Source organism: Plutella xylostella, chromosome 22 (genome assembly GCF_932276165.1).
Source record: "Plutella xylostella chromosome 22, ilPluXylo3.1, whole genome shotgun sequence".
NCBI lineage: Eukaryota > Metazoa > Arthropoda > Insecta > Lepidoptera > Plutellidae > Plutella > Plutella xylostella.
Window position 1 is genome coordinate 3735294 of NC_064002.1, and position 15293 is coordinate 3750586.

The window sequence follows — 15293 nt, forward strand, 5'->3', positions numbered from 1 at the left end:
GGTTTGAAATGAAACAGTGATTTTGTTTATTTAAATGACTTTTATTAAAATATCCATTTATTCTTATAACATTCATAATATCACTGCAACAAAAATACAATGGAATATTACAAACATTCTCCTAATTGCTGAAATAAATTATTGTATTGCATAAATATATTTCAAAAAGTTCTGGTATCTTTAATATAGCAAAATTGAGTTTTATTTCCGGCTTCATTTTATTGTTATATATGTATATATATTTCAGGCAAAGAACGTATGCAATTAGGTCATTTACTTAATCTACAATCCAACCCACTCATTCAGGAGGCATTCTCAATAAACTTTCAATCACAATAATTTTCCATGAATTTAATAGATTTGATATAAGGCATCATAAACCGCGCACAACATTTAAGATATTCGATAAGGCAGTCTTAACATTTATTGGACTACCAGAAAGACTTTGGTTTTTGCACTTTGTAAGTTTTGTGCTCAAACGAAAGTTCTGGAGGGGAAAACTGTATGCCTCAGAAATTGTGGAACAAGAGGATGTAGGATTGCATTAAGGACTTAGGGCATTTGACGGGGTCGTCATTGGAACTGGCTTATTTAAGTATTGTCATAACTATGAACGCGTAATGTTACATCCGCTGGGCAGTTCAAAGGCAACCTTCGGTAACGCTATATTAATGTTTTTATTATGCATGTATAATGGTTCCATACTGCCAAATACCACAGAGGAGATATTGCAATATTGATTTGTATACTTAACTAATTGCTCTTAGGTTCGAGCCGCCAAATAAAGTTGCATTTCTGTGTCTTGCATCTATCAGTTGCCTAGGTTTAGAGAGAATGGTGATAAAATATATTGTTAGCATCTTAATACGGAAAGACAAATGAAAATATTAAACTCCTGCTAAAATCTACAAGATTGATAAGTGTGCGCTTAATTAGCACGCAAAACTCTAATAATATTTTCTATTTGCCTTTACGCTAAATACGTGGAAGCAGCTGCAAATAGGCACAACATTTGCAATCGATGTCACGAGCACGAGAGAAACAAATAAATGGAGAAATTACGAGATCATCAAAATATTATTAGTCTCAGTAAATTAATAGACGAAATGTAAACAAGAGACGATGGCTACAACATATGGCCTAAAGACTCACTAAAATCAAATAAGAAATCAAATTCGAATAACAACTAATACTTAATTTAAATTCATTTCATCGTGTGTAAAGTTAACAAGTAAACAAATAGATTTAAATGCATCTGGCACAGATGAAAATCAAATAGACGAAAGCAAAGTTCTTACATAAGTATATCTACAGACTTGTTTACATTTAGTCCAGAGTTACAAACTTTTTAAAAATGATTCATCCGGCATTATGTTTACGTCTAAATGATCTCGAACCAGTGATACTCATGCACACTAACACACACACTAACGACAGGGATGCGATCGCGATTTGTACCCTATAAATCAATATTATTTATACGTAAACATCTATTACCATTAAGACGACAGACCAAACTGCAGGCATTATTAACATTATAATTATTAAGATAATAAAAAATCAATTAAAAGTAAAGGAATACTTACACCAAATATAAGCATTTCAACTTAGTCTGCAACTTATAATTCTTATAATACAAGACGTGTCTGTGAGACGGGGCCCGAGATGCCATCATAATTTCCTACACAGTTGTAATCCACCACTACATAAACGAGCAATACATCTCTTGATATCTAATAATATCTTTTTAGGGTTTATATCGTTTTTATATATTTTTTTATTGTTTTCATTGTCCTAATATATCGGTAGAGACATTTTGGTCTGTCGTGCGTTGGGGGGAGGGGCGGTTATCGCTTGATCTGGTTGGACATCTTGAGGAACTCGAGGAAGCCCGCCTGCATCTCGGCGTCCATGCCGTTGTCCCACGCCTCGTTCTCGAGCTCCTCACTGCAATAGAATAGGCTAATAAACAAACTGCTTTGTCGGGGGGCGCCACAATATTTTCGACCGGCTTTCCAGCAGCGAGATGGCGTTATATTAACCCACATTTTCGAAGTGTAAAATGGTAAGTTTTCAGGGGTTGTTTCGTACTCCTCTGGCACTAGTATCTTCTTATTACAATTACAGATACGGTTCCAACCAAAAATGTGGGTGCGTTTTTTAACCCAAGTCCACGGCCCACTAGGTGTTAAAAAAAAAAAAAAAAAACACGCACTCACGCCTTGTACTAATGTACTCCCTTGCGGGGTAGGCAGAGGTGCATTGCTGAACCCACTTTTCGCCAGAGTGTTATGTTAGTCCCAAAGTAATAGGGGGCGGGCCTATTGCCATTTTACGGGCACATCCAAGACCTGAGAACAAATATCTGTGTTTAAACAAATATCTGCCCCAGCCGGGAATCGAACCCGGGACCATCGGCTCAGTAGTCAGGGTCACTAACCACTACGCCATTCGGTCGTCTAGTGTTCGTCACTAGGTGTTCTGTTCACTAAGTACCAAAATTGGTATATCAGAGAAAATAACTGGAGAACCGCTTTGTACTTTCATGACGGGGTCATAAGCCCTTACACGGTCCTTCGAGCCGGACAACAGAACTCGCTGGTTCATATTTATATTAATACTCACATGACGGGGTCCTCGGGCGGCGCGGCCTTGCCGGGCAGGTTGTTCTGCAGGAACGCCCGCTCCTCGGCCGTCAGCTCGTGGCCGTCCGCCAGGTAGCCCTCGCCGCCGCCGTACTCGGTCGGCGCCATGTCGTTGGACCCGTTCGCTGCAGGAGAATGTGGATTGAGACAACTTTGTGAGGAAGATGGGAGAGTTTCAAAAGGAGTAGGTATTATTAGTGTGGCGTGGAGCAGTATAGTATGTAGGACATAGAACATTCTTATATGCTTCACATAACTAATTCCAAATAAACGACCTTAAGTATACTGGTGCTTCTGTTCATGAATAAACGATCATTCATGAACAAATGACAAGATAGCTTTCAAAGTGCGTCCTTCCATTTCTACACGCACGTCCAACGGGACCTAAAAACACCTGTATATGTACTACTAGTTACTTCACATACCGTGGTCGCGGCCAGCACGGCGCGCACGGCCGCCAGCCCCGGCACGCGCCAACAACCACTCATTGTACAACTCCATATGACATTCTTGACAGATGACTGTGTCAGAAGTCAATGGTCTAACCGAGTATGGCGAAATTGGGGCTAAGCGTCATTCAATCAAGCACAAATGATTAAGACAGCATATAGAGCGCGCCTCTCCATTTTCACACGCACCTACGGGACCTAAAGACACCTTCTGAAAATTAACCGAAAAACCAAAATGGCGACCTTAGCATCATTCATTTACGAACAAATGATTAAGACAAAATTTAGAGCGCGTCTTTCCATTTTCACACGCACCTACGGGACCTAAAGACACCTTCTGAAAATTAACCGAAGAACCAATGTGGCGACTTTAAGCGTCATTCAATCATGCACAAATGATTAAGACACCATGGTGTCCACCCACATACACCTCGGACGGGACTTAAAAATACCTTCTGAAAATTTACTAATTACTAGACATACCATGAGCCAAAAGACCAAAATGATTAAGACAGCATTTAGAGCGCGCCTTTCCATATATCCACATACACCTCGGACGGGGCTTAAAAATACCCTCTAAAATTGTACTAATTAGTAGCTTCACATACCGTGGTCGCGATCGTTGGCGGCGTGCGCGGCGGGCGCGGGCGGCTCGGCGGGAGCCCCCAGCGCGCGGCCCGCAGCGCCAGCACGGCGCGCACTGCCGTCAGCCCCGGCACGCGCCAACAACCACTCATTGTACCACATCTCCGTATGACATACTCGACAGATGTGTCAGAAGTCACCCACTAACCCCTGGTCTAACCGAATATGGCGAAATTGGGGCTAAACGTCATCCATCCATGCACAAATGATTAAGACAGCATATAGAGCACGTCTTTCCATTTCCACACGCACGTCCAACGGGACCTAAAACACCTTCTGAAAATTAACCAAAAAACAAAAATGGCGACCTTAGCGTCATTCAATCATGTCATGCACCAATGATTAAGACAGCATTTAGAGCGCGTCTCGTCTGTCCATTTCCACACGCACCTACGGGACACCTTCAAAATTTAACTAATTAGTGGTTTCACATACCGTGGTCTCGGTCGTTGGCGGCGTGCGCGGCGGGCGCGGGCGGCTCGGCGGCCAGCCCCCAGCGCGCGGCCCGCAGCGCCAGCACGGCGCGCACGGCCGCCAGCCCCGGCACGCGGCGCAGGCGCTCGAACGCGCACGCCATGCCCGCCGGGCAGTCCGCGTCGAGGGCTATGCCGGACAACTGTGGGGGTGGGTTAGAGTTAGCGGAGGAATTTATAGGGAGTTGCAGAATTGGTGTAGGGTCGATCTGCCACAGAAACATCTTAGCGAACCGCATTTTCAGGTGGAATAGAAGCTTTAATAACTTTTCAATATCTTGATTTCAGTTAACACTTAGATCGAAATTATTAAGATTCCACTCGCCTATTCCTTGTAGGAAGTCTAACAAACAGGCGTAACAGTGTAAAAGCCATAATGGTGGGGTAACAGATAAGATCTCGACTCCCATTCGTGGGGTCGTGGGGGTTCGAATCCTGCATGTACCTACCTACCAATGAATTCTATAGAAGACAGGAATTTAAGTACAATTATACCATGTGCTAGTGATAGAAGCTAGTGTAAACCAGGGTGTTACCTTGAGCAGCTGGCAGACGGCCTTGATGTTGGTCTCGTTGTCGGTGTCCAGCAGGTGCAGCAGCACCTTGCACAGACTTTCGCCCAGCGAGCGGATGCGCCCGCCCTGTGTAGTCACCACACGCTATCAGTATATGTAGGTCATATGCAGAGAAACCTGACCCCCCTCTCATAGTAACAATGCTTCTGAGAGGGGTCAGATTTCTCTGTCCCTTACTAAATTCGTTTTTTAGGGTTCCGTAGCCAAAATGGCAAAAACGGAACCCTTATAGTTTCGTCATGTCCGTCTGTCCGTCTGTCACAGCCGATTTACTCGGAAACTATAAGTACTACAGTGATGAAATTTGATGGGAATATGTTTTGTATGAACCGCTACAAAAATATGACACTAAATAGTAAAAAAAAGAATTGGGGGTGGGGCCCCCCATACATGTAACTGAGGGATGAAATTTTTTTTTTCGATGTACATACCCGTGTGGGGTATCAATGGAAAGGTCTTTTAAAATGATATAAAGTTTTCTAAAAAACATTTTTCTTAAAGTGAACGGTTTTTGAGATATCAGCTCTCAAAGTCGTAAAAAGTATGTCCCCCCCCCTCTATTTTTATAACTACGGGGTATAAAATTCTAAAAAAAATAGAGGTGATGCATGCTAATTAACTCTTTCAACGATTTTTGGTTTGATCAAAGTATCTCTTATAGTTTTTGAGATAGGTTGATTTAACTGTAAATTATATTTGCTGCTACGGAACCCTTTGTGCGCGAGCCCGACTCGCACTTGGCCGGTTTTTTTGGTTGGTATACTATAAGACATATAGAAAATATAAGCGATAGGACAGTGGACGGCGCGCTGTTCACACCTAAATTATTTAACTTTGGTTATTTTAATGGTATACAAATAAACAGTACCATAAACATATGTTTAACACTGTCAAAATTTTTATGGTAAGACCCTTGTATAAACCTATGGAGAGTCTACATTAAACCACTAGTTGTGTCCTCACCTGGCTGTCCTCGAGCTGCGTGTAGATCTCGGCCAGGAACATGGCGAACCCGCGCATGTTCTCCTCCGACGACTCCACGCCGCTGATGATCTTGTTCTCCTCCGCGCTGCATCTGTAGGGCAGAGGAAGTATGAATGGTCTTGTTCTGACTGCTGAGTAATGACGAACTTTATATGATACTAGCGACCAGCCCCGTTTTCGCACGCTGATGCCAAATAAACTACAGAAACACTGATGTTATTAAACTTATTATACATAAACCTTCCTTGCAAGTGAGTGATAGAATCACTCTATCTATTTAAAAAAACGTACAAAGGGACAGAGAAAGTGACATTGTTTTATACTATTTGGTGATGACGATGTTACATACATAGGCAAGTAAGTTAGGTGAGCATTCTTAACAACTTTATTTTTACAACATTTTTGAAAATTCACAATAGTAACTATTAGAAACTGTGTTGGTCAAGTGACTTTTTGCCAATTTTTAAAAGTTTTAGAATAAAAGTAGTTACTTAGTTTAGAATGACCTCCTGAGTTACCCCATCGCATCTTACTGCAATACCCAATATAGGTGAGTGAGTATATCTATCTACACACCTCTCCAGCAGGCAGGCGCGGAAGGTGGACTCGTCGGGCGCCGCCACGGAGTCGTACATGGAGCAGAGCCGCGCGCCGTTGTAACGGAAGTTCGGCTCGCCTATCGACTGTGGATGTAGTAGGGTTAAGTTTGGATGGCTTGGATATTTAAAGGGTTAATTGATTCTGCGCAAGAGTTTCGTTTAAGACTGCGGATTTAGAAGGGTTAAGTTTGGTGGCTTGGACATTTTAAGGGTTGATTGATGCGCGAGAGTTTCGTTTAAGTGGCTTAAGGATTTTAAGGGTTGATTTATATGTTTTTGCATTGGCACAGTATCTGCCGGTGTGGAGCAGCCTAAGATGATTGTCGTGCATAGTAGAAGTGAATATGCTCTACTGGTAAACAGTGGTTACCAATGCTGACTGTTGAGCCCAGCAATTGTTTAAAATCATATGTAGATAGTATATGCAGTTTTCAATGTATAATTATACTTTAAAAAGTATGTAGAGTTGTTTGAAGGTAATTTCATAGCTTTGTGTTAGAAAATTTTTATCATTCATTTGAGATTTTACAAGATAGACTTCATTAGTAATAAATTACCTGGTTCACGATCGCATCCACCAGAGGCCTTGTGTAGTTGGCATCATGCAGGGTCGTCGCAAACGAGTCCACAAGGGGACCGCAAAGGACATCAAACTTGCCGGGGTCAAAAGTTATCTCGCACATCACTGTTATCAAGTTACCAATGTTCTCCTGTAACAAAGATTGCACATGAGTTTCACTGCAGTTGACTGCATAGTGTACCTACATACAAACAAACATGTAAGAGATTCAGATTCTGACACACTATTTATTTGTATCAAACATGTAACAGGTGATAACAGTAATAAATTGGCCTGATAATGTGGTATTTTTGTAGGTTATAAATATTAATTTTATAATTAGAAATCAAGATATTATGAAACTAACACACAGCATATACAGATGAACAGTAGATAACATGTTTTATTAAGATAGATAGATCATAAACACTTGCCCGTAATTCCATGTTTTCCGCTTCCTCCAGTGAAAATGTCATGTCATTAAAGTTGTAGGGTCCCTCCTGTTGTCTGAGACGGCCCTGGACAGAGAACCTCTGTGGTGCACCCCCCCGGTATGGGGCCGGGTCCGCCACATACTGAGCACTCTGGGGATTGTAGTTGGGAGGGAACCACTCCTTGGCCTCGGCCGACAGATTCGACTTTGGAGCTTCATCTGAGAAAGCATGGTAATATGAAAACCAGTTTTTGCTATATTTTTTTAATTATAAAATATGAAAAAATATTGATATTATTTAAGGAGAGGTACTTGGAGAAATAGAGCTTTGGTGGTTTAGATAAAAAGGTAACATTTAGAGAGAAAGAGAGGCACTTTATAAACATCAAAAATTAATATGTACAGACTTTCACCTATGGGAGAACTTATTTTCCTCTGGAACATGAACCTACTTTAGTAAGCTTCAAATTTAAGGTCCATAGCTAAGGCAACATTTTGGTATATAAAGAATTTACATAACCCTGAATTATGTGCAAGTGATACATGCTGCAAGGAGCATGGGGTGAGGGGATGATAATAACTTTATGTCAATATCTGAAACTGCATTGCTTTGGATCTGAGAGGTCTCTTTGATATTTCCTATTGATATCAATATTTATTTATCATTATCATAAGCTAACCTAACTCTTGCCAACATCATACCTCAATATGAAGGTACCTAAAATAAGCACTGCCTATTAAGGGTTGGAAAGTATCTGATTTTGGTGAAACTGATTTAAATGCCATGTCCTCAATGACAAATCCCTACTAAAAAAACACTTACGGGACATTTGAAGAAGGTTCAGAATTCCGAACACTAAAACATGACCTCAAAACCCACAAAAGTTAAACTGAAGTTGCAAAATTCTTGAACAACAGATCAGGCAAGCTAAATCGCAACACGGCCGGGTGCGTTCCGGCAGACCACGCCAACGTCATTAGAAATTGAAATTCTTACTTTCACCTGAAATTATAATCGCGGCCGACGAATGACGAGTCCAGCGATGACGACGTTACAGCAACGCGGCTTTCCAACCACATTACACGTGAAAATAGAGTTTGGATATCATTTAAATCATTACCTTTAGCATCCTCAGGAAGTATCCTAGGACGGCGAAGCTCCCGTGGCTGATTATCTATTTGCTGCCAGCCGCGGCCTCTGCCTCTGAGCCCTCCGACATCTCCGTTATTCATTGCACTCGATCACCTCAATAAACAAGTTCCTAATGTAGTGGCTAAGGATTAATTCCATAAAACGTTAAATAAGTGCAGCTGGTCTATACTTCCTTTATGTCTTTTTGGAATAAATTCGACACGTAAACAACAAAGAAAAATACGCCTCAACTTCTTGTTCGACATCGACACCACCATTAATTTGTTAGAAAGAGACAGGTAGCCATGATGTTGGATGTTCATATTTTTTTTGCAGTGTTGCCATTCTAATCTCGAACTGTACAAATCACTGTCCTGTGTAACGTGGCTAAAATGACAGAAGTTAATCTGTGATACCTAGTTTCATTCCTTTCGTTCACTCACTCACACATATCCACATAACCATAGACAAAAATAAGTATCTTTTCTCTATGGTTCTGCTAACGCTCTAGGCCGTTATTATTCTAGGGATTTTGGATTTATTAAGCTCAAAATAATAACGGCCTAGCGCCTCTTGTCATCATCATCATCATCATCAATCCGCTAATACCTAATCAGGGCTCGCCGTCTCTTCCATCCGGCTCGGTTTGATGTTCCTTGATCAAGTTCTCGCCAGCACAGAGTAGGTAATATCTCGCCAGTTTAGTCGGAGCGCACCCTACCTAAAATTGGTCAATGGTCTTGGATATGGAATAGGTAGAAAGGGGTGTACATATTGTATTTTGTATGTAAAAAAATATTAAATGTAGATATTTTTTATTTAGCTGCATAATCGGACACGGAATATTCTTTTGTAAGGTGTAAGTTTAGGCCGCTACACATGCCTTCCGGTACTCATCATACGTCGACACCACGGCGCGTGTGAGGCCTACGAAGCTGTTGTAGCTGCACAGAGTGCCTCCCCCGCAGCCGTCAACGGCGAGTTCTACTGCTGGACCCCCTGCCTCGGGAGAATACACCACCTGGTGGTAAAAATAATAATAATTAGTGGTCATGAGTCATGAAGAAATTTTGGAAATATTCAAAGCAACATAGTTAACTAGGTATTAAACACTAAAATTGGTTACTTGGTGGTCGTAAATTTCTTTAATTCAACTTGGAGTAATGAAAGCTAGTTACAAGTAGGTAGGTACTTACGGCTACAAAATATTCTCCAGTGCCATTGTTTCTTCTGAGCTCTAGTGCGACGGCGGACCCGTACTTGGGGTGGTGTGGGGTGAAGACCCTGGCTCCGGCTAACAGCCCTGCTACATTGTTGTCGTGCGCTGAATACAGAAACATCTTCGGCAAGTCCTTGTTGCCAGCAATCTTCGCCTCCATCAAATGTATTATTTCATTCAACAGGACACCTAAGATAGAGAAAAGAGTTACATTTATTTTAATAAAGAAAGTTATTTCAAACGAGATTTTTTACGAACAACATCGAACGCATTCGGTCGGAATGACCTCATTAGGTCAGTGGGGTTGTGGTAATAATGGTTATGGTATTACTATTACCTAACAAATTGTTATGTAGAACAAACTTTGTTTAAAATGACCCTCTGCATTATGTCTTACTATAAGTACTTAAGTATAGGTAAGTATCTACTTTTGTTCACCAGGTAACTAACTAGGTACCTATGTTATGTATGAACCCTGAATCTGAAAACCTACTAATGACCTAACTATTAGTTGCTTTGACATTCAAACTTACCGGTTGTGAATCTAATTAATTCGTCCGTTTTGTAATCGATCTCGTATTCAAGAATCGATGCTTCTCTAAGTTCTGCCCTCACTTTTTGGGCCCAGAGTGGCGTCTTGATGCCAACGTTATTCTGAAAAGTTATGAATGGTAAGTGGACTTGTTAGAACTAGGTACCAAGCACCTTTCACGCACCAAACGCTGGAAGTATAGGGGTAGGCTATGTTTAAGTATGTGTGTTCATGCAGTTTCAGTTTTGTTTATTTATTATTTAGGTATTCAAGTACTTATACTTTAATTGCACACTTTTACAACAGTAATAATGAACGTTGTGTTTACTGCTGATGATGATGACGATCGAGGTAACGTAATGCTACGGCGACTGATAAAATAAAGAATGTGTTTAGGTAGTTATGTTATTGAACACTTACCAATCCGTCAAATAAACTCTCTAAACTTAACACTTGATTCGTGGTGTTTACATTCGTGCCGGTGTGATCAGACAAGTATTTGAATAATTCTTCATACTTCTGAATTTCAGCTGCTACGTCTGGTCTTTCATACAACTGGTCTCTAACTTGATTGTAGCGGGGACAGTTTGTGTCTTCCCAATATACTAACTGAAAAAAGTGGATCGTTAACGTAGAGATACTTAACTTAACTACTTAAGTTAGAGTAGGTAGGTACTTAAGTATTGATAGTTGATTCAAGATAGGTACTTAATATATAGTTATGTATAAGTACGTGGTAGAGGTACGTTATGCTGGGGACTGCCTCCAGCCTCCATCCATTCACCACTTATTTTATTACACTATTTATAATTATTCACATGACTTACGTCATCATCATGGTATGGCACATAGTCGTAAGGAATGGGTTGCCAGTTGATGGTCGGGCTCCACCTCTGCTGCGGCGACGGGGGGTAGAGGGCCGCGAGCGCCGCCTGCGCCGTCATCTTGGTCCTGGCCAGGTCCGTGGTTCGTACGATGATCTCCTCAGGTAGGTACAGCTGGGATATGAACCCGTCATATCGCTTGCGAAGGAACTGGCCTACTAGGAACGCGCGCCGTTTGCCTGTCTACAGTTACAAAGGAGAGATCAATGGACTGTTGATATTTTATTGTATGCACAATATAGGTATGTACCTAAGTAGGATTGACTTACTTAACATTTTATAGAAAATAATAATAATAATAGCTTAGGACTAGAGCGCGGCTAGGCTGATACGTGGCAATACGTGTACGATGACTGCATGTGCCATAGCGTAGCCATATATCATCAACATCGGCCGCGATGCATCGGAATTTTACCTTAAGGTATGTAAAAGGGGTTTAAATTCAAGCTAATAAACTAAGCAATACCGCCGAAACATGTACCTACTTATTGTATACTTACCTATATAAGTATTTAAAAAACGAACTTACACTAGTGAGAGCTCCTGTCCCGAATGGGAAGAATATTTCTGGAGCGAACTGCGCATTCGGATACGTAGCTAGTTCCGACGGATCCGGGGTGCGATCGCCATGGCGAAAAAGCTGGTGAAAGAAATAGTTCATTACATAATAAACTCTTAGGTACATCTCTCACTTGCCGATCACCGGTGGACCGCGGCATTTAGTCGCCAGTCGATTATTATTGCAAACAAATTAGATACATTTCAAGAACTAGTTACTATGTTTACCTACGTTTTCATTCTATCGCTAAAACGAAGTGTTTGTTGTGTAAATCATGCCTATATAACGTCAACTTTGATCGTGGGTGCAATGGCTAAAGTGTGTGTCCGTATAACGAGAATACTACCGTTTAGTACTTACGACAAATGCGGCGACCAGCTCAGTGTCTCCTGGCGCCGCGCTGACACCGGCATGTTGCTCCGGTATCCTTCGCCTTCTTAGTGCGTGCGTGTCAGGTATCGCGCCTAGTACTAACACCAAACAATAACTCAGAAACCACAAGCCCCACATTGTTAAATGCTAAATAATTACGGCCATTAATTTAAAATTTATTAAGTATACAAAATCTTGTATTTTTCTACTCACTACCTAATGGCACTGACCACTCAGATGTACTGCAGCAGCATACATATATTTCAGCACATTTTATACGCATCGAAACAGCGAAGCGAAATACCTACTTATCTCCACCTATTCAAATAATTAAGTCTTCCATTGTGTTTTTCTTTGCAGTATTTGCGTAAAAAGCAGTTGAAACCATGACTAGTGATCGTATTTATTAACATAAGTAATTATTTGTCTAGTTTTGAAAATTTCAGTTTATTATAATAATCAGTTACTTGCAAGTTTCTTTTCAGCTGAAAGATGTTTCCTGGTTTATTTTGGTATCTCACACTCATATTATAGATTTTGTGTTAATATTAGATTATTATATATACATAGTTTAGCGAAGGGCTAGAACTAGAATCGCTTTTCAGTAAAAATCCTGGTACAACGACGTACAAAAGAGTTCAACGCGCGGGCGCTACGAGTTCGTAGCATTGCTACGAGATTCGGGTCCCGTTCGTGGATTATTCTCTTGACTGGTCCATACGACACCATTCCCATCGGCTTCCCTTTTGGATTGACTAGTTAGACATTTCATGATATAAAGTCACTATTTACACATATATTTTTTTAAATTTTCACAGCTGCAGTTGTCTACAGTTGTCGATGCAGCGACTCCCAGTCGCAGACTTTTAACATGATGCTGCCTGACTGAACATGCAGGTGGCCACCAGGTTTTAGGAGCTGGAGGGTCCGACAGCTGAAGCTCGGGCTAGGAGGGTGACCTTAAAGGCCCAAAGCCTTTGTAGCCCCGACGGGCCCAGAAGAGAATCAGTCGCTCGGCCACATCCATCGCTTCTCCAGGAGAATACACCGGCAGAGGCGCGGCGGTAGGAAATAACATACGAGTAGGTCCGGCCGTTCTAACGTTGCAAACGTTCGTGTAAGATGTTCATTTGTATATTTGTATAGAAAACACGCACAGAAAACGCATTTCATAAATTCACTCATCACGGAGCGTGATGTGTGAGAACCGCGGACCGAACCGACACCGATCTAGGTTTTAATTTTCGATATTTTTCTATGGTTGCGAACCATAGAAGTACTACACAGTAACGCTGCGAACATTATAGTGTAGTACTCAGCGGCAGCAAAGCGTCGTAAATGTGGCATCCATCTACTAATACCTACATACTTATTAACTAATAATAAATAACGTAATTACTAAATACCATGTAACTACGTACCTACATGGTTCCTACCTACCTACCTAATTATAATGTTTTGGCAGTCACCATGTAATATGAAATAAGCATAGGTAAGTATTATGACTGAGTATAAGTATAAGACATATGGTAAGTATGTGTATGTACTTGTGTTGTGCAGTGAATTAAGTTCATACATGATCATGAAGTAGGTAGGTAGTGGACTAGCTCGTGGATATATTATGATGTAGAAATATGGCCTTGATTCTACACATTACACATGTACTTATAAATACATACAGTCTTTCAAAAAATACATTACTGTAGTAAATCCGGCTGCCATGTAAGGGCGAGGCCACATTGGTTGATGCTTCATTGACATATATTTTTTATGACCCTTCCTTTGGAACATCAAGTGGCGATGAAACACAGCACAACTCACCAATGGGGACTAGCCCTTACCTATGGCTAAAGTCATTAATTAACGGCATGTATGTAACACATATATACGCGACATAAGTCGCGATTTTGAGAACATTAAGTAGTAGAAAAGCCAATTTAAGCTTTTTAAGCTAATTTTTATTAATGATATCTACACTAACATGAATTACAATTCATATTTGATCTATTTACACATAATATAATCTATGAACACAGGATTTTAAATCAAAAGAAATCTAATAAGTGTACTAGGTACCATATTTGTATTTAAAACACCATAGTGGTATTGAGAAGTTTAAACTTTTTGACTATTTATTAACTTGAATTAAGGCTATACATATCATTCCTTGCAAAATATAAATTATTTTCCATAGAAATAATTATACATTGCAACAGTATCAGTAAAGCACATACTACAGGAAATTCATAGATGAGATATTTCACTATAACATGGTGAAGTAATTAAATTATATACTAAAAGATTCTCCACAGCCGCATGTCCCTTTTATGTTTGGATTATTGAACACAAACTCAGCAGATAGTTTGTTCTCAACAAAGTCCATTTCAGTACCTGTAACAATGTTTTAAATAGATAATTACTTTCATTGCTGCAGCACATCATCCTAATATTGCATCACCATTGTGTGCCTGCTGCATGAGCATGAGTCTACTGATGGATATCGCTGATTGAACATAAAACTATAGGTAAATTCTAGATGCAATCTAAAAGCAACAGTAGGTTGCCAAGTATTATATGAAATGAAAAATGCATAATAATACTCACCTAGTAATGTTAATTGCGCCTTTTTGTCAATAATTATAGTAACACCATCTTGTTTGACTTCTTCATCAAGCTTATCTTTTCCCTTTGCATAATCCAAGGTGTATGAAAGGCCATTACAACCTCTTTGCCGTACACCAACTTTCAGTCCAATGAATCCCTCAGCCTCTTTTTTAGTCATGAGCTCCTTGATCTTACTAACTGCAGTTGGTGTTAACACAAGAGCTGCCCTCGAGGGCAGCACCCGCCTCTTCACGGCCCGGACGGTCGCACTTGCTATACTTTTAGTCGCCATTTGATTGCTGAAAACAGTAATACATTGTAATTCATTCCAAAACTTTTTTCACTTGGACACTTGATCAAATACAACCTAAAATATGGATACGGGATTGCATAACTTTAATTACAACGGTTCCACATATTGTATATTGAAAACTATTAGGTACCTGGATATTTTTTTACTATGTTTTTGTGAAATTTTCCATTGTTTCGTAATATATTATTATTTTTTGGCGAATTGGTGATACGAAAATACGAATCAATTTTGTCAATTTGACATTTTACCAAAATAATCAGACATACTGTCATTCTTTCTATTCTGTGAAATTTGACATTTCCATAAAACTTCAGAA

The 15293-nt window shown here is 40.3% G+C and overlaps 3 protein-coding genes across 3 annotated transcripts; all 3 read right to left on the reverse strand.

The window, feature by feature from the left end:
- Positions 1–20: 20 nt before the first annotated feature.
- LOC105394713 (polyadenylate-binding protein-interacting protein 1) lies at positions 21–8796 on the reverse strand. Its single transcript, XM_048629331.1, has 9 exons — positions 8484–8796; positions 7364–7581; positions 6928–7080; positions 6348–6454; positions 5751–5862; positions 4749–4853; positions 4175–4355; positions 2626–2770; positions 21–1947 (listed from the first exon to the last, which is right to left on the reverse strand). Exons 1-9 carry the CDS (start codon positions 8593–8595, stop codon positions 1848–1850), a joined length of 1233 nt encoding a protein of 410 aa, XP_048485288.1. The 5' UTR covers positions 8596–8796; the 3' UTR covers positions 21–1847.
- Positions 8797–9292: 496 nt separating this feature from the next.
- On the reverse strand, positions 9293–12280 carry LOC105388775 (venom acid phosphatase Acph-1). Its single transcript, XM_011559781.3, has 7 exons — positions 12049–12280; positions 11659–11769; positions 11073–11312; positions 10666–10854; positions 10247–10367; positions 9691–9902; positions 9293–9515 (listed from the first exon to the last, which is right to left on the reverse strand). The coding sequence occupies exons 1-7, from the start codon at positions 12196–12198 to the stop codon at positions 9360–9362; spliced, it is 1179 nt and encodes a 392-aa protein (XP_011558083.3). The 5' UTR covers positions 12199–12280; the 3' UTR covers positions 9293–9359.
- Positions 12281–13996: 1716 nt separating this feature from the next.
- On the reverse strand, positions 13997–15250 carry LOC105388847 (iron-sulfur cluster assembly 1 homolog, mitochondrial). The gene is made up of 3 exons (XM_011559901.3): positions 15108–15250; positions 14665–14963; positions 13997–14451 (listed from the first exon to the last, which is right to left on the reverse strand). Exons 2-3 carry the CDS (start codon positions 14954–14956, stop codon positions 14348–14350), a joined length of 396 nt encoding a protein of 131 aa, XP_011558203.1. The 5' UTR covers positions 14957–14963; positions 15108–15250; the 3' UTR covers positions 13997–14347.
- Positions 15251–15293: the final 43 nt, after the last annotated feature.